Source organism: Pogoniulus pusillus, chromosome 11 (assembly GCF_015220805.1).
Source record: "Pogoniulus pusillus isolate bPogPus1 chromosome 11, bPogPus1.pri, whole genome shotgun sequence".
Taxonomy (NCBI): domain Eukaryota; kingdom Metazoa; phylum Chordata; class Aves; order Piciformes; family Lybiidae; genus Pogoniulus; species Pogoniulus pusillus.
This window is the reverse complement of record NC_087274.1, coordinates 7,125,949-7,152,244: the sequence shown is the minus strand read 5'-3', so window position 1 is coordinate 7,152,244 and position 26,296 is coordinate 7,125,949. Positions and strand designations below refer to the sequence as shown.

The 26,296-nt window shown below is 45.2% G+C and overlaps 1 protein-coding gene across 1 annotated transcript in view; it reads left to right on the top strand.

Annotated features, from left to right (window-relative positions):
• Positions 1 to 26,296, top strand: part of RPTOR (regulatory associated protein of MTOR complex 1) — a 219,516-nt gene that overhangs the window by 6,025 nt on the left and 187,195 nt on the right. Inside the window, exons 2-3 of the mRNA XM_064150737.1 lie at positions 9,784 to 9,886; positions 14,419 to 14,501. Coding sequence (XP_064006807.1) covers positions 9,784 to 9,886; positions 14,419 to 14,501 — 186 coding nt within the window. The remainder of the gene's footprint in view (positions 1 to 9,783; positions 9,887 to 14,418; positions 14,502 to 26,296) is intronic.

Below are 26,296 nucleotides of genomic sequence, written 5' to 3'. Positions count from 1 at the left end.
TTGTGCATCATTTCAGCTTCAAATACAGGTTTCGATCTAAGAATGCTTTCCAAGCACTCTCCTAACAGCTGTGCCTTGGCTACTGCCTACTCTTAAAGTGGTGGAGGTTCATTTTCCCCCTCTTGTCTTAAGTCCAGTTTAGCATGTTTCTTGTGAGATGAAATGAGGCAGCAGGAATCTTGGTGGAGGGAGAGGGTGGGATTTTGTGTTTTGGCAGTAGGCTTCACGTTACAGCTCACTGGAGCACCTCTGCTATGGGAATAGGCTGAGGGGCCTGGGGTTGTTCAGCCTACAGAAGAAAAGACTCTGGGGGGACCTTAGAGTTGCCTTCCAGTACCTTAAGGGATCCTTGGTGTATTTAGAAGCTTTAAATATGTGATGAAGTTTCTGGTGGCATGTTCCAAAAAGAGCTTAGAAATGTGAAAAGCTTTTTTCAGTTTCTTGGGCTCCAGGTTTGCTTCTGATCTGTAGTCATTCAGCAGTGTGCTCCTGCAGCCCTGGGATGCATCCAGAGGAGTGTGGCCAGCAGGTCAAGAGAGGGGATTCTGTCCCTTTCCTTTGCTTGAATACTGTATCCAGTTTTGGTGTCCTCAGAATAAGAAGGACTCAGAGGTGTTGGAACGAGTCCAGAGGAGAGCCACAAAAGGTTGGAGCACCTCTGGTATGAGGACAGAGTGAGGGAGGTGGAGTTGTTCATCCTGGTGAAGAGAAAAGTGTCAGGGGACCTTAGAGCTGCCTTCCAGTACGTGAAGGGATCCTACAGGCAGGCTGCAGAGGGACTTTTGATAAGGGTACCTGGCAACAAGACAAGGGGGAATGGTTTGAAGCTGAGGGAGAGTAGGTTTAGACTGGATCTTAGGAAGAAGTTCTTCAGTATGAGGGTGGTGAGAGTCTGGAATAGGTTGCCTGGAGGATTGTGGGTTCAAGGCTGGGTTGGATGAGGCCTTGAGCAACCAAATCTAGTTGAGAGGCATCCTTGCCCATGGCAGGAGGATCTCTCAGGCCACTTCCAACCTAAGCCATTGTAGGATTCTATGATCTTAAATATTTGTTGTCTGCTTGCTTGTGCATTGTCATTGACTATCAGCTGTGTTCATGTTCAGGAAACTCCTAACCCAGTAAGAAGTCTGGGATCCAACCCAGATGGTCAGTAGTTTCTGTTTTTCCCCTGGTACAAAGATAACTCCCAGGAGGAGCCACTTGGAGCACTTTGATGCTGTAGCATGGCCCTGAGAACGGGTGCTAGTGAGAATCTCTCTCTCTGCTAGGGCAGGGGTTGAAATCCATCTTGGTTCAATAGTTACTAGAAGTGGCAATTGGTGTCCAGCGAGCTGTGTGAATTGAGTGGTGGCAGAGGGCACCTGCTGCTTTACAAATGTCTTTAAAAACAAAGCCAACCCCCCAGCTTCTCCCTGAACTGAAGCACCTGCTGTAAGTAATGAGCACTGTCATCTGAGTTATAGATTTACGTCTCCTCTTACCCACAGTAAAGATTATTTGGAGTTAAGATGGTTGGGTATTGATTGGATAGAACTGGGAAGCCTGTGCTCTATCTACCACTGTCTACAAATGTTTTCTGTGCCTAAGCAGAGAGAGGACTTTGATTAAGAGCCATGAAGAGTCCAACTGGTCACATGTTTTGCAAGCAAAAGATCTTGTCTTTATACGCTGACATCTTCAACTCATCCTATGACATTTCTCACTTCAGCTGAGATCTAGGCAATGTCAAATGAGCACCCTTAGCAAGTAGTATGACAGAAAAGAGCTCTGTCACATCAGCACTGGACAGTTACTGCAAATTGCATGCTTTAGTTAAAAACAAAGCTTGCTGTATCAGGCTTTACCTCTAATCTCTCAAGCGTGGCAGGTGTTGGTAAGCGCTTGCGGGACCCTGGGGCAGTGGTGAATTGCCCAATGGTAGTGGTGAGAGCTTTGAAACTGCTGTTCTGCTGACACCCACCACTTCTTCATGTTAATACTGTGTGTGTTTTGATAGCTGAGAGGCTGAGGCTTGCGTGAGTATTTTAGGAGTGCTTTGTTAATGCTTCTCTGGTTCTCGCATTTCTTTTCCCAGCCTTTGTGCAGAGAGAGATTCAAGGGCAGCAGGCTTCCTTGGAGTTTCATTTTTGTTTGTCTCCATGGGTTATGTAGGTTTCCTGGGAAGTTTAGGGGATTTGGTTGTGTTTTTCTCTTTGAGATGTTGTTTTAATTGGCTTGCTGCTGTGCTGATCTTCTACCCTTGAACGTTTCCAGAGGTGACTGTTAGCATAGTACAGCCATGGATAACGGAGGGAGATTATTGATTCTTCTCTGTGTCTCTGAGCTTTAACTGCCACTGCCAAGTAAATCTGATAAACCCAAGATGTTTGCCTTGCTCTTCTGTTCTTTCATAAAGAATGTACTGTAGGTGCCTCTCTCAATAAATTACCTCACAAAATACTTAACAAAGCCAGGTTTGTGTTAATGACAGAGCTGTGATGTGCATACAATAGGCGACAGTTAGGCTCAGGGCCAGCAGAGTTTCTTTTTGTCCCAGTGGTTCTACCTTGCCATTGTTCTTACTTCTGTATTTGCATGTGTTTGTTTATTCTTGCTGTGTCGTGGCAGGGTGATCTACAACTGGAGTAGCTCTTGCTGGCAAGGGGATGAGTGTGGCAGTGTAGTTAGTGCTGTACCCTGCAGAGCAGAGGGAAGGAGCTGTGCTCAGAGGTTTGCCAAACGGTCCGTGGTAAAAGTGATGATTTGAGTCATTCCATCCCCTTCTGTGCAGCCTGTGGTCTGGGTGAGGTCTGCACATCTGGCTGTCCCTGTGGTCTGACAAAGCCTCAAGAAGCAGGCTCCAGTGTGGTTTTCTCTGAGGAGCTTCACTGTCTTCCACAGTGATGACTCTTTCCTCTCCATAGCACATCAGCTGTAAGAAAACGTAAAGCTCTTGAAGTGATCAGGTGGTTGAGCCTTATTAGGCAGGGATCCCCCTGTACTTCAGTACTCTGACTTTCAAATACAACTGAGCATCTCCATCTTTGTTCTTGCCACTTCAGTTGAACTTAGAGGCTTGATCTTGTCCTTACTGTTTTCTCCCCTTTGCTCCTGTAAGCTGAGGAAACTCCTATTTTAAACAGTTTCATTTAGCTAAGTTTGCTGTAGCTCAGAGATTCCTCCTAAAGGGTACAGGGATCAAATGTACGTTCTGTAGCCTGTATTACTGACTTGTTAGAGATCTAAAATGTCTTTCAGGAGTAATCTGAAATACTAGTTTGTAAGGAAGATCTGGAGATGAGGAAGTAAGTCAGTGCATGGGAAGATGGACACCTTTTTGAAGCTAGTGCTAGACAGGAGTGGGAATGTGGTGCAGTGATGAAAAGAAGCCTGTGAGGAATGCAAAGCAGATCCAGAGTTGTGCTGAGGTGAGAAGGAAGCTGCTGTCACAGATCAAATGAGGAATAACTTCTAGGAAGTGTCTCTTTGTTGATTCTTTTTGCATATTGTATGAAGAAAGCAAAGATCATAGAAGCAAAATATTTGCTTCCTGTTGTTTGTTTGTTATTGCCTTTTTTTCTCCAGTTATTTTAAAGAAGTGATTGGCAGGGACAAGAAAACACCACTTTGGTTATCTGCATCTAAGCAATGGTTTAAAGGCAATGTTTTGATGTTTTGCTATGACAGGATGGATCAACCTACTTGGCTTTGTAGTTTTAAATCCTTAAGAGCAGTGCTGCCATGCACGGTTACCTTTGATCTTTGAGGGCACTTTCCAAAGCTGAGGTTGCCAGGCCAGAGCATGTCAATTGGTGTCACCCCCTATGAGACAGAGATGCACACAGGTAAAGACTGGATGAGGCACTTAGTGCCATGGTCATGGTCTAGTTGATTGGGTAGGGCTGGGTGCTAGGTTGGACTGGATGAGCTTGGAGGTCTCTTCCAGCTTGGTTGATTCTATGATTCTCAGAGCAAGTAAATAGAAGGTGGATACCTGTATCTCTGTCTCTATATATATTTTTGAGTATTGATTGACAGTATGAATTCACAAACATGAGAAGTGCTTTTAAAGTAAATAGTGCAGCCAGCAGTTGAAAGTCTGTTTTCTGAGGAGCTGTGTTAGCAATACTGACTGCTCTTGACCTTTATGTAGGAGCTGCATTTGCTGGCTAAACGAACATGTTGGACTTAATAAACCTCTGAAGAAAATTCCCTGTATTAGTGCAGAATGCAGAGGTTAGGAAAGGAAAACAAACTCTAAGGAGGAGCTGATCGAGGAATCCAGTGTATGCTGTCACAACAGGCACAGCAAGAACCGACCTTTTGGGCTCCAGATGGCTGAAGACTACCTGCAGAGGCGTTGAATTATTAATGTTAACATGAAGGATTTCTTTGCATCCTACTATTTTTATCTCTGTGGGGAAGCATGCTGAGATTTTTTTCCCCATGACTGTTTACTTCCTTTAAACCTTATATAAAAACAAACTTCCTTGAAACTGGAAGTTCCTGCTTTTTAGATGGTTTAGCTTGCAAATGCTATAAGTGAGCTGAAGAGGACAGGCACACAGAATTGGAGAACTGTAGAATGGTTTAGGTTGGAAGGGACCTCAAAGATCATCCAGTTCCAACCCCTGCCACAGGCAGGGACACCTCCCACTAGATCAGGCCACTCAAGACCTCATCCAACCTGGCTTTGAACACCTCCAGGGAGGGAGCAGCCACAACCTCCCTGGGCAACCTGTGCCAGTGTCTCGCCATCCTCACTGTAAAGAACTTCTTCCTAACATCTAGTTTGAATCTCCCCTCTGCCAGTTGGTATTTGGTTTGTTAAAGGGAAGATCAATTAAAACCCCTCAGTGACACTTGATTCTCCATCATCCTGCATGGAGTGGTGTGAACTGAGCATAGAAGGCAAATTTGAGCTTCATGGTGTGGCTGCTCAATGGGCAATGCACCAAACAGGTTCCCCTTCTGCAGCAAAGTTCTGTCTTCCTTCTGCCTATTCCCCAGGTAGACATAAGTCATGAAGGATAGTTTTGAGTCGTGCCCTTCAGAAAGATTTCTTTGCTTTTGTGTATGGTTGTGTGATCAAGTGGACCAAGAAGGTCAAGGTTTTGTCTGCTCCTTCAGAAGTTTCAGCCTTTTCACAAATGGGTTGGACTAGATATGATCTTTTGAGGTCATAGAATCAACCAAGTTGGAAGAGATCTCCAAGATCACAGATGTTAGGGGTTGGAAGGGACCCAAGGAGATCATTGAGTCCAACTCCCCTGCCAGAGCAGGACAATACTATCTAACACAGATTACAGAGGAACACATCCAGACAGGCCTTGAAAGTCTCCAGAGAAGGAGACTCCACAACCTCTCTGGGAAACCTGTTCCAGTGCTCTGTGACCCTCACAGTAAAAAAGTTTCCCCTTGTCTTGAGGTGGAACCTCTTCCGATGGCTCATCCAGTCTAACCTATCACCCAGCCCTGTCCAATCAAGGAGACCATGGCGCTAAGTGCCTCATCCAGTCTTTTCTTGAACACCTCCAGGGATGAGTGCCTTTCAGCTCCTAACATTCTGTGACTACTCTGTGATTTGCAAACTTGTTCCTCAGTGGTGTGTTTTGTGCCTGAGCCCTGGCAACGATGCCTCTGCTGTTAGAGAGCACCTGGACCAAGTGCAGACACTCCTCACCTCTGATGCACTGTAAAGTTGTGAATCATAGAATCAACCAGGTTGGAAGAGACCTCAAAGATCATCCAGTCCAACCTAGCACCCAGTCCTAGCCAATCAACCAGACCATGGCACTAAGTGCCTCATCCAGGCTTTGCTTCAACACCTTCAGGGACAGTGACTCCGCCACCTCCCTGGGCGGAGGCATTCCAATACCAATCACTCTCTCTGCCAACAACTTCCTCCTAACATCCAGCCTAGACCTCCCTTGGCACAACTTGAGACTGTGTCCCCATGTTCTATTGCTGCTTGCCTGGGAGAACAGACCAACCCCCACCTGGCTACAACCTACCTTCAGGTAGTTGTAGACAGCAATGAGGTCTGCCCTGAGCCTTCTCTTCTCCAGGCTAAACAGCCCCAGCTCCCTCAGCCTCTCCTCATAGGGATGTGTTCCAGGCCCTTCACCAGTCTTGTTGCCCTTCTCTGGACTTGTTCCAGCACCTCAACATCTCTCTTGAATTGGGGGCCCAGAACTGGATACAGTACAGAATTGTGCCCAGCACTTAATTTTCTACAAATCAAATTGCATAGAGGAGAACCCACAGGAGGAGTTGATCTTGGGATATTTGTTTTCCTAGAAGCTTACCAAATATTCTAACCTGTTCATGTTTTAATTCTAGTAAAGATCCATTGCAGTGTGTTCTGGTGGATATAGTCTTGAAATGTAAGAAAAAAAATGTCCACTGTCTAACTGACAGATGAGAATGTCCTAGTACTTGGTGTATTTAGAAGCTTTAAATATGTGATGAAATTTCTGGTGGCATGTTCCAAAAAGAGCTTAGAAATATGAAAAGCTTTCTTCAGTTTCTTGGGCTCCAGGTTTGCTTCTGATCTGTAGTCATTCAGCACTGTGCTCCTGCAGCCCTGGGATGCATCCAGAGGAGTGTGGCCAGCAGGTCAAGAGAGGGGATTCTGTCCCTTTCCTTTGCTTGAATACTGTATCCAGTTTTGGTGTCCTCAGAATAAGAAGGACACAGAGGTGTTGGAACGAGTCCAGAGGAGAGCCACAAAAGGTTGGAGCACCTCTGCTATGAGGACAGAGTGAAGGAGGTGGAGTTGTTCATCCTGGTGAAGAGAAAAGTGTCAGGGGACCTTAGAGCTGCCTTCCAGTACCTGAAGGGATCCTACAGGCAGGCTGCAGAGGGACTTTTGATAAGGGTACCTGGCAAGAAGACAAGGGGGAATGGTTTGAAGCTGAGGGAGAGTAGGTTTAGACTGGATCTTAGGAAGAAGTTCTTCAGTATGAGGGTGGTGAGAGTCTGGAATAGGCTTCCCAGGGAGATTGTGGCTGCCTCCTCCCTGCAGGTAGGTGTTCAAGGCCAGACTGAGACCTTGAGCAGCCAAGTTTAAGTTAAGAGATGGGGATATTGGAGTAGATGATCTCTCAGGCCTTTTCCAACCTAAGGCATTCTATGATAGATGGGTGGTGAGTAGAACATCAGAGGGGAGAGTCAGAGAGCAGTAATTCTTCCTGAAGATGTGCTCTTTATTAGCAGAACAAATAGTGGCGAGGTGTAATCCTTTCCATCCCCTGTAGGGAGGCAGGCAGAGGGGAAATAACCCTATTTGTCTTTGGGATCAGTTTAAACTGTTTCTGTTCATTACCCCTTGGCTGGCTGTTTTCAAGGAGAAATTCTTATTTAAAACACTCACCTTGGGAATAGAAAATAAATATCAACCTGTTCAGCATAAGTCACAGACCACACATTACTAGTAAAATATTGAAAAATAACTTGGTATTAGACCACAAATGGGAAACAATAAATAAATGAGGCAGAAAAGATTGTTTGGCAGGCTGCTTTCTCTTGAAAGAAAGATTTCCACTTCCAATGAGTTACTTTTCCTGTGGTTTTATTTGTTTCCTTCTGGGTTTTCAGTGCATTTTTGCCAGCATGTGGTGACTTGTAGGGTGCTGCTGCTCAAACATCGTGCACCACCCTGGGATTTCTGAGGCTATGGGACCTGACAGTGGATGGAGCGCACTGAAAAGGTGTTGGTGGGCAGGGGAAGGCTCAGTCAGTGCAAGTTCTATAATGGTCAGATGGTTTGTGGTTGTTTTTTTCTCCTTTTTCTCTTTTTTTCCCCTTCTTTCCTTCTCTTTCCCTCTTTTTTTCCTCTCTTTCCTTCTCCTTTCCCTTTCCCCCCATTTTTTTCCTTCTCCTTTCCCTTTCCCCCCCGTTTTTCCTTCTCCTTTCCCTTTTGCCCCCATTTTTCCTTTTCCTTTCCCTTTCCCCCCCTTTTTCCTTCTCCTTTCCCTTCTTCCCCCCATTTTTCCTTCTCCTTTCTTCCCCCCATTTTTCCTTTTCCTTTCTTCCCCCCATTTTTCCTTCTCCTTTCTTCCCCCCATTTTTCCTTCTCCTTTCTTCCCCCCATTTTTCCTTCTCCTTTCTTCCCCCCATTTTTCCTTCTCCTTTCTTCCCCCCATTTTTCCTTCTCCTTTCTTCCCCCCATTTTTCCTTCTCCTTTCTTCCTCCCACCTTTTCCTTCTCCCTTATTCCTCCCTTTTTTCTTTTTCCTTCTTTCTTTCCCCCCTCCTTTGTCCTTCTCCTTTCTTTCCCCCCCCTTTGTCCTTCCCCTTTCTTCCCCCCCCCCTTTGTCCTTCCTCTTTCTTCCCCCCCCCCTTTTGTCCTTCCCCTTTCCCTCTTTCGCATGCTTTCTTTTCCCTTTCCATCGAGTCCACCCCTCCTTGCAAAGCAGGACCACTTAGGGCAGGTCACACAGGACATATGTCCAAGTGGAAGACCAAACTGCATCTTGCAGTTGATCCTGTTTGCCATTAACTGTACTCTGTTACGTTTTTTAGAGGGTTCTTGGTGCTAAACTTCAGCTGTGGACCTTCCCCCCCCAGCTGCGTGCGCTCCTTTGGTGGAATGCCAGCGAGGGAATCCCTGTTCAGACTCTTGCTTTCATCAGTATTCTGCAGCGTTGTGCCTCCTCCTTGTTATGCCACGGGGCTGAGGAGCTCCTACGTGATTGCAGGGTTTTGTTAACAAGAACACAGGTTGGGGTGAAGCTGTTAACCAGACTGCTTCCAAATTTTTTACTGCCGAGTTGCCCACTTTAAGCAGGGACTGAGCAGCCTCTGTGCAGTGTTTTTGTCCTGATGTAGACCCTGCCCTCACGCCTTGGTTTGAACACTCTCTCCGCTCCAGTTTCTGGTTTCTTTATAAATTATGCATGTCTGTGGCTTTAGTTTTTTTTGCTGTCAGTGTGAAGTTCAGAGTTTTCTTTCTGCCAGCTGTTCTGAGTTCCAGTCAGCACCCTGGGGAGGCAGAAGTTTAGGTGGCTTTTGCTTCACACAGGTAAGGGAGTGCTGAGCACTTTATGAAGTACTGTGAATCACAGTAATTCTTTTGTTTAGGTGTTGGGATGAGGGAGTTCAAGAAAGAACAGAAAGATGTGAAATACTGATTTCCAGGCAGTGTTTTCACCTGGCCACAGAAGTTATTTGCTTTAGTGAAGCTTTTCAACCGGTGGGTTTGAATGTTCCGTGTCTGTGGTGCCCCCTGTGGCTATAGGAGCAGGGCTGAGCCTGGTCAGTTCTGCGGGACTGATGCTGCAGCAGCACCTCCAGGCAGCCCAGGGAGAGCTGAGTTCCTCTAAAAGAGAGCATTCCAGGATAACTAACGTGAAGAAAACAGCAGCAGCAATGGACTGAGCATTTTGTTATGATTTAGTTGGTCGCTGGGGTGTTTTTTTCCCTTGTAATGCTTTTAGTTTTAATATTAGAATGTGCTATGTTATAATATTGATCAGGGACCACGAATAGCTCATTCTCATGTTTTATAAATGCATTTCAGTTGGACAAGGACTAATTTAAGATGGGTAGCAGAAGTCCACTCTTCTCCATTTCCATGCTCTGTAAAAGAAGAATGGGCTCTGGAAATGCTAATAAAAATAGTAACATAAAAGAAAGACAAATTTAATCAGTCATGGCTTGCTTAAAATAGTCTGAGTTAAGGAGCAGATAACAAAGGTTTATTAAAGCTCTTCAAAAGTTATAGTAGTGATAAAATTCCAGCACAAGAGAAAATTGTCTTTGTTTCTGCACTAAGTAAGCATTTTATTGTCTGTCTTTGCAGATGAAGACTGTTAGTGTTGCCTTAGTTTTGTGCCTAAACGTCGGTGTGGACCCTCCTGATGTGGTGAAAACAACTCCCTGTGCCCGACTGGAGTGCTGGATTGGTAAGTTTTGACAACTTCCAAGCTCCAGCTAAGGAAGCATTGTAAGAAGGACATAGAATTGTTGGAGTGAGTTCAGAGGAGGCCACAAAGGTGGTCCAAGGCCTGCAGCAACTCTGCTATGATAGCTTAAACGGCCACACCTGGGCTTGCTGCTTTGATGCAGTGTTGGACTAAATTTCCAGGGTTTTGGTTTTTTGCTAAGAGATGAAGATTACCCTCAGTTTTGGATATCAAGTCTCATTATTCATAGAATCATAGAATCAACCAGCTTGGAAGAGATCTCCAAGATCATCCAGTCCAACCTATCCCCCAGCCCTATCCAATCAACCAGACCATGGCACTGAGTGCCTCATTCAGGCTTTTAAGATAAGATAAATCGAAAAGTCATATTAGAAGGACAGACCTTGTGCAAGAAAGCTTTCAAAGAGAGATTTGGGGTTTATCTAGCAACTGAAAGTGTTCAGTTTTCAGCAAGTACCATGTAGAACACTGCAATCCTAAACTCTGGGGTTTGTGATAAACTGCAGAAGCAAATTAATCATTGTACAAACTGAAATGCTGTAGAAACTTTCAGAACATCTCATTTCTAACCTTGCTGTACCTCCTTTATGACCCAGAGCATCTCAATTTTTTTTCCCCAACCTAAAAATGCTGATGGCTTTAAAGCAGTTAAAAAGCCATGAGCATGCACTAATAAATACATCTGTTCAGCAGAGAGAACAGCTCTGATCTCTCATTGATACATGAGTAGAGAGCAAAGAGAATGAAGAGCTTTGCAGAATCATTAAAATAAAGTCATTAGTGACTATCATCAACAAAGAGAATTTTGAATGCAGCTTTTTAATTGCATTTTTCATGTTTGTATATATACACAAGTGCTCATTTCCATTTCTTGCCAACTTTAACTTACTGAAAAAGGTAATTGCAAAATTATCTGCTGGGTTTTTTTGCTGTTTTTTTTCTTCTCTACATCAATTTCAAGGGAAGCTGCTGGTGTGCACCATAGAAACACAGTGGCTTTGCCAGTTGTGCAAGGCAGTGTGGAAATCACATTGGTGCAGTTGCTGCTGTTTACATCTGAGCTGACATCATAGAATGGCTTAGGTTGGAAGGCACCTTAGAGATCATCTACTCCAACCTCTCTGCCACGGGCAGGGGTGCCTCTCGACTAGACTTGATTGCTCAAGGTCTCATCCAGCCTGGTCCTGAACACCTCCAGGCAGGGGCATCCATATCCTCCCTATGCAACCTATTCCAGAGTCTCACCACACTCATACTGAAGAACTTCTCCCTTAGATCTAGTCTAAAGTTACTCTCTTTCAGCCTAAAACCATTACCCTTTGTCCTATCAGTAGACACCCTTATGAAAGGTTCCTCTTCAGCCTTCCTGCAGGTATCCTTCAGGTACTGGAGGGCATTTCTAATGTCACCAGCTTGTGAACTCTGGTAACAAATGATCATCACGGTCTCAGACAAAAGCTGTTTGCAGTTCTCACTGCACCTTCCATGTGCACCCTTAGAACATGAAAAGTGTTTTGTCTGTCTCCAGAATTAAGCCTTGCTTGAGGTCTCTGCTGTGGTGTTAAGCTGGCACCATTTATGGCACAGAGAGAGTCATGCCATGGTTATCTTGGCCTTGTGTCTGCAGCCAAGCCAGCCTTACCAATATACCCATCAAGGGAGGCCAGAAGCTCACGTCATGATTGTGGTGGCATGAGCTGCACTGAGGTAAATAATTGACTTCCATTGTTTGGCTCCTGGAGTGGCACCTGTGGGCTTTGTTTTTGTGCAAGGGGTATTGCAAATATGATGTGTTGATTTTGTTTGCCTTTTTTGGGCTGGAGCAGTAGCCAGTGGTTTATTAACTAGCAGAAGCTGTTACCAGGTAGTCTGAATAGTTTTGGGGCACCACCATCTGACTTCTCAAGGGTATCACCTCAAAATTTGCCTTAAATAGGAAGAAGACTGTTGCAGTTGGAACAGCAAAGCCTACTGTGGTGTATTGAGGTATTTCTAGGTGTCAGTGAATGCTGCAGCTACAGGGTCCAGCTTGGGGAATGGGCATTCAACTGGTGCTGAGTCCATCCTGGAGATGGCTCTCTTGAGGCTTCTGGAGCCACAGCTGTCACCCAGCCAACAGCAGCAGGCAGGATGCTTGAACTCGAGTGGACAATTTGCTGCTAGTTGTTTGTGTGGTTTGGAAGAGTGTAGGTGTTCCTGAAGGGGACATCTAACATCTATAAGAAAGCTGAGGAGTGGCTTCTTACAATGGCCTGTAGTGATGGGATGAGGAGCAATGGCTTTGAGCTGGAAGAGGGGAGAGTTAGACTGGAGATTAGGAAGAAATTCTTACAGTGAGGGTGGTGAGATACTGCAACAGGTTGCCCAGGGAGGCTGTGGATGCCTCCTCCCTGGAGGTGATCAGGACCAGGTTGGATGAAGCCTTGAGCAACCTGGGCTAGTGGAAGGTGTCCCTGTCAATGGCAGAGGGTTGGAACTGGGTGATCTTTAAGATCCCTTCCAACCCAAACCATTCTGGGATGTAGACTCCTGTTGCCTCACAGCTTTCTACCGAAGAATAGTAAAAGTTAGATGAGATTAGAGCTTTTATTTGCTTAAGAAAAAGGGCTGCAGCAGCTCTGCTATGAGGACAGGCTACAAGAGTTGAGGCTCTTCAGCCTAGAGAAGAGAAGGCTTCGAGGAGACCTTATAGTGGCCTTCCAGTATCTGAAGGGGACTTACAGGAAGGCTGGGGAGGGACTATTTATAAGGTCTTGTAATGACAGGATGAGGAGTAATGGGTTTAAAGTGGCAGAGGGAAGATTTAAGCTGGACGTTAGGAAGTTCTTTCCAGTGAGGGTGGTGAGATACTGGCACAGGTTGCCCAGGGAAGTTGTGGCTGCTCCCTCCCTGGAGGTGTTCAAGGCCAGGTTGAATGAAGCCTTGAGCGACCTCTTCCAGTGGGAGGTGTCCCTGCCTGTGGTGAGGCGTTGGAACTGGATAATCTTTAAGGTCCCTTCTAACCCAAACCATTCTGGGATGTATATTCAGGTTGCCTCACATCTTTCTACCAAAAATAGTAAAATTTAGATGAGATCAAAGCTTTTAAATGCTTTTTAATGCTTAAGAAAAAGAACTAAAACCCCTTGCTGTCATCCTGCTTCATTAGATTTTGTTTCTAACAGTGCAAAATGGAATATTTGTACAGATTAAAAAAAAACCCAAAACCAAACCCACCCTAGAACTTTGTTGATTTGGTCAAATGTTTGTAAAATAATTTCTATTAAATTGCAAATTGTTAGCTGCTGGTTCTTATGGAAACTTGTTAATAGCTTTAATTAGGTGGCCATGGCTTCTGCATAAAGCACATCAGGCAAAATTGTATTGGGATGGATGGATGGTGGTAATTATCTAGTGATCAAATTAACTTCTTAGAAATTACCAGTGGCATGTCAGCTCTGAAGCAGTAAGCAATGGAAGGGAATGGAGCAGGATTTTGCATTCACCAAGAAATAAATGCTTGTTATTGTCATCATTTTCTGCAGAAACCTCCTTGTTCAGTATTAAAAGAAACAAATGTAATGTCTCTGCTGCCTTTCAGAGCAGAATTGGATTTATTGTGTTAGTAGAGAGAAATCTTCCAGAGCTGACAGTCTTTAATGGTGTTTAATTTGTACTGGAGTGAAGAATTTGGGGATACATTTTGGGTATTGCATCCAGGTAAATTCCATGAAGATTCTAACATTTGTGAATTGGAAGTTGAATGCCTGAAAGAAAACTGCATTCAAATGGCATTAAATGATCTTTCCTGCAAGCAGAACACTGAAGGTTTGCCATTGGAATGGGCTGCCCAGGGAGGTGGTGGAGTCGCTGTGCCTGGAGGTGTCCAAGAAAAGCCTGGATGAGGCACTTAGTGCCATGGTCTGGTTGATTGGCTAGGGCTGGGTGCTAGGTTGGACTGGCTGAGCTTGGAGGTCTCTTCCAACCTGGTTGATTCTATGATTCTATGACTCTATTTACAAGGTCTTGTAGTGACAGGATGAGGAATAATGGGTTTAAACTGGAAGAGGGGAGATTTAAATTGGATGTTAGGAAGAAGTTGTTTACAGTGAGGGTGGTGAAACACTGGAACAGGTTGTCCAGGGAGGCTGTGGATGCTCCCTCCCTGGAATTGTTCAAGGCTAGGTTGGATGAGGCATTGAGTGACCTGTTCTAGTGGGAGGTGTCCCTGCCTATGGCAGGGGATTGGAACTGGATGAGCTTTGAAGTCCCTTCCAACCTAAAGCATTTTATGATTCTATGAAGAGGGAATGTGTGGAGAGGTTTTGCCTTTTTTCTTTTGCAGAGGGGTGGTGGTGGTCTTGCTTTTATGCAGCCTTTTATCTCCCAGGTTGTAGGTCAGGGTTTTACAGGTTCACATATGGAGTAGCTAAAGGTTTAAATGCACACATTGCTGGAAATAGTTTCTGCTTCTTGTCAAGCTGAGTGGCTCAGTTGTGGTCAACAATACTCATCTGTGTTCTGTTTTGTAGATCCTCTGTCAATGGGTCCTCAGAAAGCTCTGGAAACCATTGGTGCAAATTTACAGAAGCAGTATGAGAACTGGCAGCCAAGAGTAAGTATTCCTTGAGCTTCTCTTTTGCAGCTGTAGACTTGATGCTGCTCTGTGATAACATTCAATGCAGACTGAAAACTGAGGTGTGTGTCTGTGACGAGGAGTGGTGGGTTTGCAGCATTTGATCCTTCCTTCCTTCATCCATCAGTGGGAATCAGCTCTTGAAGCTATCACACTTGATAGCTTTCTAGCTGATCCTCCCCCCCCCCAGGCTAACACTTCCTTTCATCACCTCTGGGGTATATTTGTTTAAAGTACAAAGTCCTGCAGTGATTTATTTTATTATTTATATTCTTCTGACTTTTCTGTATTTTTGAGATGCTGTGAAGTTTTTCTTTCCAAGTTTGTAGTTTCTTCTGGTGTAGAAATGTGTTTGGCCTCAGCTGGTTCAAAACTCTGTCCCAGCACTGAATTTATCCTTTGGAACAGAAGAAGGTTGTACAGTGTAGCTAAGGGAGGTGTGTGGTTTTGTTGTTAAAGATAATTTCAGAGCTTTGGTAACTGCTGATTGTAATTGCATCATAGTGTGGGTATGGTTTTGAAAATGAATGGTTTTGGAGAGCTGTAACACAGAGCAGGAGCTAAGGAAAGCTGCAAGCAGCTGGGCTGAGTATTTCCTGTTCTGTAGCACCTCACTCATGCAGGGGAAGTGTTTTGCTTCTGGGTGTTTCAATGTCCACAGTTTCATGTGTCTCAGGAAATAAACTTCAAGTAGATTACAGGCTGTAGGGTTTTCCAAGTGACTGCAGCCCCCTAACTGGAATTGTCTTGCCTGTTAATATTCCCCAGTATGTTCATGTTCTTATTTGTATGCTCTAGGCACTTTGGCTTAAAATATTCCTCTAGGAAGTACCAGGACTATTGACTACTAAATCATAAATTTATCATTATAAGCATGTCAACTGTAACCCAAACAGAAGTGGGGACTTCCCTGAATGAATCTTCCTGTGGATTTGCTTTAATGTTCTTTTTTCCTCACCTTGAGGTGTGCATGCTAACCCAGTCTTTCTTTTAAGGAGACATTGCTTCTGCTCTTCCTTTTCTTGCATTCCTATTCCATTCAGGAATGAAAAGGAGGTATGATTTTGTCAGCACCAGGACTATATTTTCTTCTTCTGACTTTGCCACTACCTTATTTAATGTATAAATAATCTATCCAGCATCATTGGTGGTGAATGGTGCCACATCCAGTTGGCAGCTGTCACTAGTGATATTCCCCAAGGATCAGTCCTGGGCCCAGTCCTGTTCAATGTCTTTATTGATGATCTGGACCAGAAGATTGAGTCCAGCATCAGTAGTTTTGCAGATAACATTGAGTTAGGAGCAGGTGTTGATCTGTTGGAGGGTAGGAGAGCCCTGAAGAAGGACCTTGCCAGGCTGGATGGGGGTGGACAGAGGCCAATGGGATGAGATTGAACAAGGCCAAGTGCAGGGTTCTACACTTTGGCCACAACAACCCCAAGCAGCACTGGGGGAGGACAGAGTGGCTGGAGAGCAGCCAGGCAGAAAGGGATCTCGGAGTACTGATAGAGAGTAGCTGAAGATGAGGCAGCAGTGTGCCCAGGTGGCCAAGAGAGCCAATGGCATCCTGGCCTGGATCAGGAACAGTGTGGCCAGTAGGACAAGGGAGGTTATTCTTCCCCTGTACTCAGCACTGGTGAAGCCACACCTTGAGTGCTGTGTCCAGTTCTGGGCTCCTCAATTCAAGAGAGATGTTGAGGTGCTGGAAGGTGTCCAGAGAAGGGCAACGAAGATGGTGAGGGGCCTGGAGCAGAGCCCTGTGAGGAGAGGCTGAGGGAGCTGGGGGTGTGCAGCCTGGAGAAGAGGAGGCTCAGGGCAGACCTCATTGCTGTCTACAACTACCTGAAGGGAGGCTGTAGTCAGGTAGGGTTGGTCTCTTCTCCCAGGGAACCAGCAACAGAAGAAGGGGACACAGTCTCAAGCTGTGCCAGGGGAGGTCTAGGCTGGATGTTAGGAGGAAGTTGTTGGCAGAGAGAGTGATTGGCATTGGAATGGGCTGCCCAGGGAGGTGGTGGAGTCACCGTCCCTGGAGGTGTTGAAGGAAAGCCTGGCTGAGGCACTTAGTGCCATGGTCTGGTTGATTGGCCAGGGCTGGGTGCTAGGTTGGAGTGGCTGATCTTGGAGGTCTCTTCCAACCTGGTTGATTCTATGATGTCTGTTGGTACATAGCTTGGTACGAAGTGTGGTCTGCGGTGTTTTCCTAGCTGGCTGAGAAGCCCTTTGTGTTAGCATTGCCCTGAGGTGTTTTTAACCAGTCCTCCTATTGAAATTGTGATGGGTTGCAATAATTGACTTGTTTCTTTATGATTTGAAAAATCAATCAAGAATAGATTGCCAATGCTGAAGTTTTGAACCGAGAACTTCTGAGCATCCCCATTCCTACAGGGAGATGGAGATCTTGGAGGTTTTGATCCGTTTTGCCCCCCAAATCTTCACAAGGGACTTTCAGATAGAGGAGAAGTGATTCTTTGCAGTAGTAAAGATGAATTTTTTGTTTTGGCCAGGCATTGCTGAGGCCATGGTCTAGCCTTGAGAATTGTGGTAAAGGGTTGGACTTGATCTATGAGGTCTTTTCCAGCCTTGTTGATACTGTGATATTACTCACTGAAGAGAGGGTTGCTGGGGGGTGTGTTGCTAAAGGCTGCTGGTGAAGTAATTTGTTGTACGTGCTCCAAGTCCCTCTTCTACTTTTAAATTCAATCTGGAACTAATGAAAATAATATTATATTCAGGGCAATTTGAATGTAAATAGAGCTTGTACTGGTTCCTTATCTCTTGCCTTTGTGTGGTTCTTCCCTGCTCCCTTAGTCACAGGGTTGACTGATGAAAACTGAGTTTATCATCCTGTAAAAGCTGAATGTATTACCTGAAGGAGACTTAACTGTTTATAGTGGTGAAATGCTTCCATTACTATATCTGTGGATAATTGCCAGTGTCATTGCCATATTCTGAAGTCCTTTTTAAGTGTATCTCCACGAGAAGGACTTGTCTTGAAGCACATCTGGTGTCTAAGACAAGAGGATTTACTTGTGTGGTTTTCCTCTCGATATGTTGACAGTTTTCTTTTAATCTCACTCTAAGCAGCCTAAGAATTTGGCAGAAAATTTAAATAGTGTCTGAAATCAAACAGGAGAGCAAAACATCTCCATGCAAAGGTGAAAACAACCCCTTTTTCTCTGCTCTGTAATGACAGAGTCCATATTACTGAGGAGTGAGGGAGAGGCGTCTAGAAACAGCAGGTACCCTGTGTGGGCTGACCTCACGCTGCCTTGTAGAGTTTGCACAAAACATGAAGCAATTACTGAGCTCAGATGTTTGTGTGCAAGGTGCCTGCCTCTGAACGGTAAATCACAGCCCTTTGATACATTGCAAAGCTAAACACGTAGAGGTTTATTGCACTCTACAGGGCTCTTGAGTTTTCTGCAGTAATAAAGAGAAGTTGATGTGCCATCTGCAATAAAACAATAGGAGCATTATTGAATTTCCTAGACCTTTCATATCAATACAAATCCATCTAGTTTTGTCTATTTCTTGGTTGAAGAATTGATGGAAATCAGACAGTTTTTTTTTTGAGGGGGGGGGGGGGAGGAACCCAGGTAGTCTGAATAACAGACCAAATCATTAAAATCTTGTGAAGTAGCCAATATTAGTAGGCTGCCAGTGTGGGGGGTCCTTCCACTACGAAATCCTTGTCCTTGGCATCTGCCTGTGAATGCACAAGTGGTAGTGCTAAGTGCTGCTGTATGGATGCATCGCTAAGAAAGGCTGTGTGGAAAGCCCTGTGACATCACTACCAGCACAGTCCTTGTCTGCTTGTAACTGTAGGATGTTGTTCAAACACACGTCTGGGGTTTTGCTAAATACAAATAGCTTAGGTGAAAAAGCCTTCAAAAAGGAGTGAGCTTGAAACTTCTCTGTTTCTGCAAGCTCCCAGGCTGCACAGCTGCTGTGTATTTCCTTCCAGGTCTTATTGAGCCCCTTTCTAAATAATTTATCAGCTTGCCATTGCTTGAAGTATTTCTTCTGATTAAATTTAAGACTTTGCTTTATTGTCGTGTAGCTACATAAATTTGTGTGCTGGGGGAGTGAAAAAAAAAACCACTTCAGCTGTTGTTTCATCTGCAAAACGCTGCAGTTAAACAATATTCAGTCATTTCATTGCAACTCTCAGATGAAAATTTTACTAGGGGGGTAGAGAGTAGCAGCTGACAGAGCTATGAGCTTCATCTGTCTTCATAAAGAATTTTCAGAGCAAGTCAGAGTTCTTGCAATGCAGTGCAAAGATCATTTGGATGCTAATGAAAAAGTGGAAAGAGGGGGGGGAAAAAAGGCAGCTCTTCTTTTATTACCTTGGGTTATGAGGTTTGAGTTTAGTTGGGCATGGATGGGGTTAAAGTGGAGGGTAATCTGGAAAGCAGTCTCAATTGCAGGGGATAAAAGGGGTTGCTTAAGCAGCTGAGTAGGAAAGGAGAAAAAAGTAGTGAAAGTTAAGAGCATAGGACCCCATAATGCCCGGCCTGATGGGGAGAGGGAAACCTTCCCCACGCTGATCTTCTGGCAGGAGTTTGGGAAGCCTATGGGGCAGTGGGTTAGGGAGTGACTGATGGAGCAGAGCAGAGCTGGAACTCCCTGGTCCTAAGGCGTGGATTAAAGCGTGTGGCAGGCAGCGTCAGGAGAGCCATGACAAAGGAGAGCCTTTGGCCATGACAAAGGAGAGCCTTTAGCCATGACAAAGGAGAGCCTTTAGCCGAGGCAGCACATTATATCACTTTAATTGCCCAGAATAAAAGACTTTGAATTTCGGCTGGAGATTTTTCATGTGCTGTGTATTTAAAATATTTAGGTAAGGAATCGATCACATCGAAAGGATATTTCTCTGCTTCTGATCTTCATCGATTATTACCCCTTGCAGAGTACTGCCTGTGTTAGCTGCAGCATTGTAGTGAGTGACCAGCCAGAGGGCTCCTTGGCTTGTGCTGGCAGTAAGCAGCAAATATTTTCCCTGCTGATGGGGATGCAAATGCAGTTTTCTTGGCAGCGTTGCTGGCTGTGCCATTTGAAAGGCAGGAGCTTTCCTTAGCTTAAAAGTCAAGACTTGGTTTGAAAATGGGAATAATAGACTGTGAATTGCGAGTGCTGCTGCAGCAGGATGGTTTACGGAGGTGCAGTAACTCGTGGGGATTTTTATGAGCAGAAGTTACTGTTACTTAAGGCCCAGTTTGCATCCATTTAGCAGCAGAGCCTGGGACTTGGGTTCTTTGCTGTAACATCCTGCAGAGCTGTAACAGAGAGGATGAGGGAGGTGTCACTCTCATTTCTGCTGCTCCTCTGCACAGCACAGCTGCTTCTTTTGCTGTGAACTGCTTTGAGAGAACATGGAATGGCCTGGGCTGGAAGAGACCTTAGGCAAAGGACTGGATCATGGAATCATAGAATCAACCAGGTTGGAAGAGACCTCCGAGATCATCCAGTCCAACCTAGCACCCAGCCCTATCCAATCAACCAGACCATGGCACTAAGTGCCTCATTCAGTCTTTTCTTGAAGGCCCCCAGGGATGGTGCCTCCACCACCTCCCTGGGCAGCCCATTCCAATGGGAAATCACTCTCTCTGTGAAGAACTTCTTCCTAATATCCAGCCTATACCTCCCCTGGCACAACTTGAGACTGTGTCCCCTTGTTCTGTTGCTGGTGCCTTCATCTGTAGCATCCCTAATCACTGAGGGTGCTGTGCTAATGGTGGTGTGGACACTGTCACACAGCAGCTTTGTGTCTGTTCCAAGTGCAATTCTCTTTTGAATGGTCCATTACTTACATTAGTGTCACTTATTAAGAGACAGGCAGTAACATATCTGAGCTCATTAGTCTGGCAGATCCAGGCATGTTTTAGGTCTTTCCAGCCCATTTAATTTACGTGGTTGTACCCATTTTTTCCCACTCAGTTCAAAGAGGTGACATAATTGAGGAGGAGTGACGGAGCAATCATGTGTTGAAGTGGGCCTGAGGGAGCTGAGAGACTTGGTTCTCATCCCAAGTAGGCATGTCTGTGCCTTTTATCTGTAGTAGTAGCAGAAATGGCAGCCAGCTGGTCAGCCAGCTAGTCAAATGTGCTAGTTTGAGCCTAGCTGGGATATTTTGGTGAGAAGAATTAGATTATAGGCTCTGAAAAGGAAACAGTGGTGATGTCTACTGCACTCATAGGCTTGCTGAGATGTATAAAAACAAGAACATAAACATAGATAACAGAGTTTGCTCTCTGGCTTTTTGGGCTGCACTTCTCTCTCTAACCTAAATTGCTGTCTAACTAATCCTTCTGCTTCCCAACCCTCCAAACTCACCTTGAACATAAGGCAAAGTCTGGGGTAAGGTAGAGGAGTGGGAAGAAGTTGGAAGGGTGGTTGGGAGCCCCTCCTGGGGACGCTGGTTTCTGGGAGGGCTGTTGTGTTTCTGAATTACCTTTTACCTTGTATATTTCTGCCTATAACTGTATGTATTGTAAATACCTGCTCTGTGCTGTGCTAAGCTGTAAATATAAAGCTTCATTCAGTTTTCCAGATTGGCTGAGTCTAGTCTGGGTGATTTTTCACAAGTGTGGGGGAGTGGCTAACACCCAAACCATCACATCAAACTATAGCTGTATGTAACCTTGCCACCAGTGCCAGACTGCGTGTCCCACTTGTCGCCCATTGTGCTTATCACAGTATCACCAAGGTTGGAAGAGACCTCATAGATCATCAAGTCCAACCCTTTACCACAGAGCTCAAGGCTAGACCATGGCACCAAGTGCCACGTCCAGTCCTGCCTTGAACAGCTCCAGGGACGGCGACTCCACCACCTCCCCAGGCAGCCCATTCCAGTGTCCAATGACTCTCTCACTGAAGAACTTTCTCCTCACCTCCAGCCTAAATTTCCCCTGGCGCAGCCTGAGGCTGTGTCCTCTCGTTCTGGTGCTGGCCACCTGAGAGAAGAGAGCAACCTCCTCCTGGCCACAACCACCCCTCAGGTAGTTGTAGACAGCAATAAGGTCTCCCCTGAGCCTCCTCTTCTCCAGGCTAACCAATCCCAGCTCCCTCAGCCTCTCCTCGTAGGGCTGTGCTCGAGGCCTCTCCCCAGCCTCGTCGCCCTTCTCTGGACGTGCTCAAGCATCTCAATGTCCCTCCTAAACTGGGGGGCCCAGAACTGAGCACAGGACTCAAGGTGTGGTCTAACCAGTGCAGAGTACAGGGGCAGAATGACCTCCCTGCTCCTGCTGACCACACCATTCCTGATGCAGGCCAGGATGCCAGGTTTTCAAATGAAGGTTTTTAAATGAAGAGGTTTCCTCCTTTCCCTGCTCCAGTATCATATGTTGTGTGATGCCTCTTGTAGCTTGCATCCTCCAGAGAGTGATGGTCTCTGAGGAGGTGTCTCATACAATACAGACAGATGATATTTTTTTAATGGCAAACCTTCAAGGAAACATTGATGCTTTCCTGATCAAACGAGGCTGCTGCTTTCCCTCTTCTAGTCTGCTTCCCAACAGTTTTCTATTAATTTCAAAGGAAGTACAGCCAAGATAACTTGAAACAGATAATTTAAAGCCTCTACCTTTTTGTGCATGTTTTCTGTCGTCGATGCTGTTGTTTCCCTCATTAGATATCTGTGGGCTTTGATACAGTTTCTGAGGTTTCATTCCTTGTGTTGCTTCCTTCTGCCTAATTAATTGGTAAGTTGCCTGCTGCACATCAAAGGTTGAACATTTCCTAAAGAGTAACTAGTTAAGCATGAAAACTAATTGAACACATGACCTAATTATTGGTCTCTCTGTGAGTCATACTTCTCCTTTATTTCTGTAGGGTTTTCTCCTTTAAAACAACAGCAAATGCTAATTGCTCCTGCAAAAAAGAGATTCTGTGGAAATTCCATTGGGGGAAAATGTAAAATGGGGGGAAAAAAACCCCAAACCTTGTACTTGGGCTCTCTGCTCTGCAGATATAGGAACATGGAACAAAAAAAGTGAAGAAGGGAGAAAGAAGGAAAAAGTCATGGTGACCTTGTTTAACAAAAGTAGGTTTTCCTAAGAGGACTGTGTTTGTTGGTTTTTATATCCCAACAGTCTCTTGTTTTGGCAGCTATTTCAGGCTCTGCAAAATTTTGCTGTATCAATCCTTTGCTGCCTTGTTAAAGATCAACTGTCTTCAGCACAAACCAGCAATTTTTTTTTTCAAGAGAAAAAAGAGGGGAAAAAAGAGGGGAAAAAAAAAAGATAAAAGTCTGGCATAGAAGAGAGGTCAACCAGGATAATTGCTAAAAGCAGTTATTCGCATTCCCGCTCCACAGGAAGAGTTGTTGTGGTCCCGTTTGGAGTGTGACCATTACCCACGTGCTCTTTTTGCAACATGCCCCTCTAGAACTGGTGGTTCAGCCAGAAAACCATAAATTGTAGGTATGGTAAATGATGAAAACAACTTTTTTTTTTTACTCTCTGTCTGTCTTTCTGGAGAAACTTAGAGCAAATGGAACAGTTTTCCTTTTGGTAGCTGTTGGACAGAGGTTTGCAACCCAACCGCTTGCTCAGCTGCAGCACAGCTTGGCAGGGGACAGCACACAGCGTCCAGAGAAGGGCAATGAAGCTGGTGAGAGGCCTGGAACACAAACCCTATGAGGAGAGGCTGAGGGAGCCAGGGGTGTGCAGCCTGCAGAAGAGGAGGCTCAGGGCAGAGCTCATTGCTGTCTACAACTACCTGAAGGGACATTGTAGCCAGGTAGGGGGTGGCCTCTTCTCCCAGGCAAGCAGCAATAGAACAAGGGGACACAGTCTCAAGTTGTGCCAGGGTAGGTCTAGGCTGGCTGTTAGGAGGAAGTTCTTCACAGAGAGAGTGATTGGCATTGGAATGGGCTGCCCAGGGAGGTGGTGGATTCACCATCCCTGGAGGTGTTGAAGCAAAGACTGGATGAGGAACTTAGTGCCATGGTCTAGTTGATTGGCCAGGGCTGAGTGCTGGGTTGGACTGGATGATCTTGGAGGTCTCTTCCAACCTGGTTGATTCTATGATTCTATTCTAATTCTGCCACACAAGACCAGGGGCTCGGTTTGACCCAGGGGCTCCATTTGAACCATCATTGCTTCGAAGCTACTCTTTTATTTGTGCTGGAAGATCTGAAGTGGGCCACCTGTTTTCTTCTGCAGTCAGGGCAGTAGGCACTGGGAGGGTGTCATGATGAACGACTGTGCAGGTTGTAGCGTCTTCAGCCACCGCATAGATTCCCTGGAGTTTTGTAGCCTGGATTGTAGTAGTGAATCTGGAGGTGCTGCTGATGTACCAAAAAAATGTTCTATAGCAATAATAACTAAAGGATTTGAGAGTGGGTTGTGCAAGTGGAAAGCTCCCTACTGTGATTCCGAGGCTTGGGCTCAGTACAATGCATGTTTTAATTCTTCTGCTATTGAGGAGAGAAAAGAAATCTGATAAATCTTTAACACACTACAAAAAACAAAATGGAAACCAAAGTTGCAGCAGTAATGTACTTAATACCGATGTCTCTGAAATTCTCTTGGAAAAATGAGGCACAAAAATGAGGAGGGATAAAAAAAGTAGTTCCAGGCATGAGCCGCTGTGAAGAAGCGTGTTCAGAAGCTGTAAAGACAAGTAAGTGGCATTAAGCTGTTTTGTGAACTGAACTGTTCATGCATTGCAGAGCAGCAGTGATCTGACGTTCTGGAACTAAGTCAACAAACTTGCAAAGTCAGTTTAGTGGGAAAATCCTTTGGGTCTTGTCATCTTGCTGAGAGCCTGGAACACTGCAGGCAGGAGTGACCTTGAATGAAGGGGATGGGGCAAAGGGGAAAGTATTGCTGTGGTCCTGGAAAACCACAATGAAAAGGATGTTTAACTTGTAAGCAAACAGGATTTCTTCCCACTTGGTCAGGAGAAGGATGCAGTAATCTGGCTGCTTAGGTTGGTGTATCTCTGAAAAGTGGCAGCCTTCAAAAATCACTGAACTGCTGTAAGCAGCTGCTGGGTGGTGATGCCTGCCTCTCTGGGAAGCAGACCTTCATCCTTGCGGAACAGAGGCTCCAGAACATCCTGCCACTACTACTGCACATTTTAACCAGCCTTGTGGAAAATGTGGAGAGTGACCTGGGAAGATCTCCCAGATGCGTGTTCACTGAGGCCTGTTTGGCTGGCAAGCTGCTAAGGGCTGAGGCCACCAAGAACCAGATTCTTATTACCTAACTGCACTCCATTACACACTTCATGGTTTGCAGAAGCAATGAGCTCCTTTGCCAAGGTGAAGCTTCCCCAGCTAGCCTCTGAAGTGCTTTTCCTTTGCATTATCACCCAGCATCTGAACTGCTACTGATCTAGAAATCCTTTGTTTGAATGCAGTTGTTCTGTGGCTGTGCTTTCCCTTGCTTTGCTTTCCAGACTCTTCCAACAATAAGCTCCATTCACATGTTTTGTACTTCCCCTCTGTTCTGTTTTGTATTTTGTCATCAAAATGAGGCCAGAGTTGGCAGACAAGGAAGATTTTTGTGTTCTGGTGTATTTTCACGTGACCATTGTACTCTTAATGTCAGTTTGCCCTAAGATGTGAAGAAAGAGCCTGTTATTAGAAGGGCTTCTTGAAAGAGATAAGCAGCTCTGCCTGCTCCAATCTGATTAACGTTTTTCTGTAGTTACCACCCAGCCTCTGTGTGACCTACTTAAAAATACCTTGTCTTTGTGTTCGTGGAGGGTGGGGAAGCACTGGCAAAGAGATGCAGGGAGGAGCCTTCTGCACATCCACTGGCATCAACCGCGGGCACTTAGACTAGGGAATGCCACCAGGTGCCCACTGGATGAATCATAGAATCAGCCAGGTTAGAAGAGACCTCCAAGATCATCCAATCCAACCTAGCACCCAGCCCTGTCCAGTCAACTAGACCATGGCACCAAGTGCTTCATCCAGGCTTTGCTTCAACACCTCCAGGGACAGCGACTCCACCACCTCCCTGGGCAGCCTATTCCAATGCCAATCACTCTCTCTGCCAACAGCTTCCTCCTGACATCCAACCTAGACCTCCCCTGGCACAACTTGAGACTGAGAATTAATTATTTAGTTTTGAAAAGATTAACTTCTTGCATTAGCATGAACACAGGATAGTAGAACCTCCTGTTGAGGACAGTGCACTTTGACTAGAATTCATTATAAAGATGACCAGTTTGAGGATTCAGTTTCACTCCAGATTGTGGTCGTGCAGCTTAAGCCTGGCTCCAAGTAGTGGATAAGTTTGTGTTTCAGAAACAAGAAGGTTCAGAGCCTGAAACTTCAAAGAGCTGAGCTCTTAAAATAGAGGTTATCAGGAAGGAGCAGTGCTAAAATGACACTGTTGCTTAGGAGTCAAGTTATTTGACTAAGTAGGTTTTAAACACATGTCCTAATGTGTATGTAAAATCCTGTTAGAGCATTTTGTCGTGTGACCCATCAGAAGCATCAAAACTGTCATCGGTCAAAGGTTCTGTGAGGAGCAAATCAAAGTTTTGGGCTGTGTGGGTTTGTTTTTGTTTTTACAATTCTATTTGTTTAAGAATAAAACTTATTTACACTTACCTGAGAACATTTATTTTATTGGAACAGACAGGGAGGGATTCTTGGCATACAGGGTGAGCTTCTGAGACATCTTGGAACAAACTTGCAGTGTGCAGCAGCTTGTAACTGCTGAGAAACTCGCCTGTCTTTTGAATCTCTTGTAGCAGATACTCAAGGTTAGTGGTCTTGACTATATGCCTTTTTGGGGTTTTGTTTTTGTCTT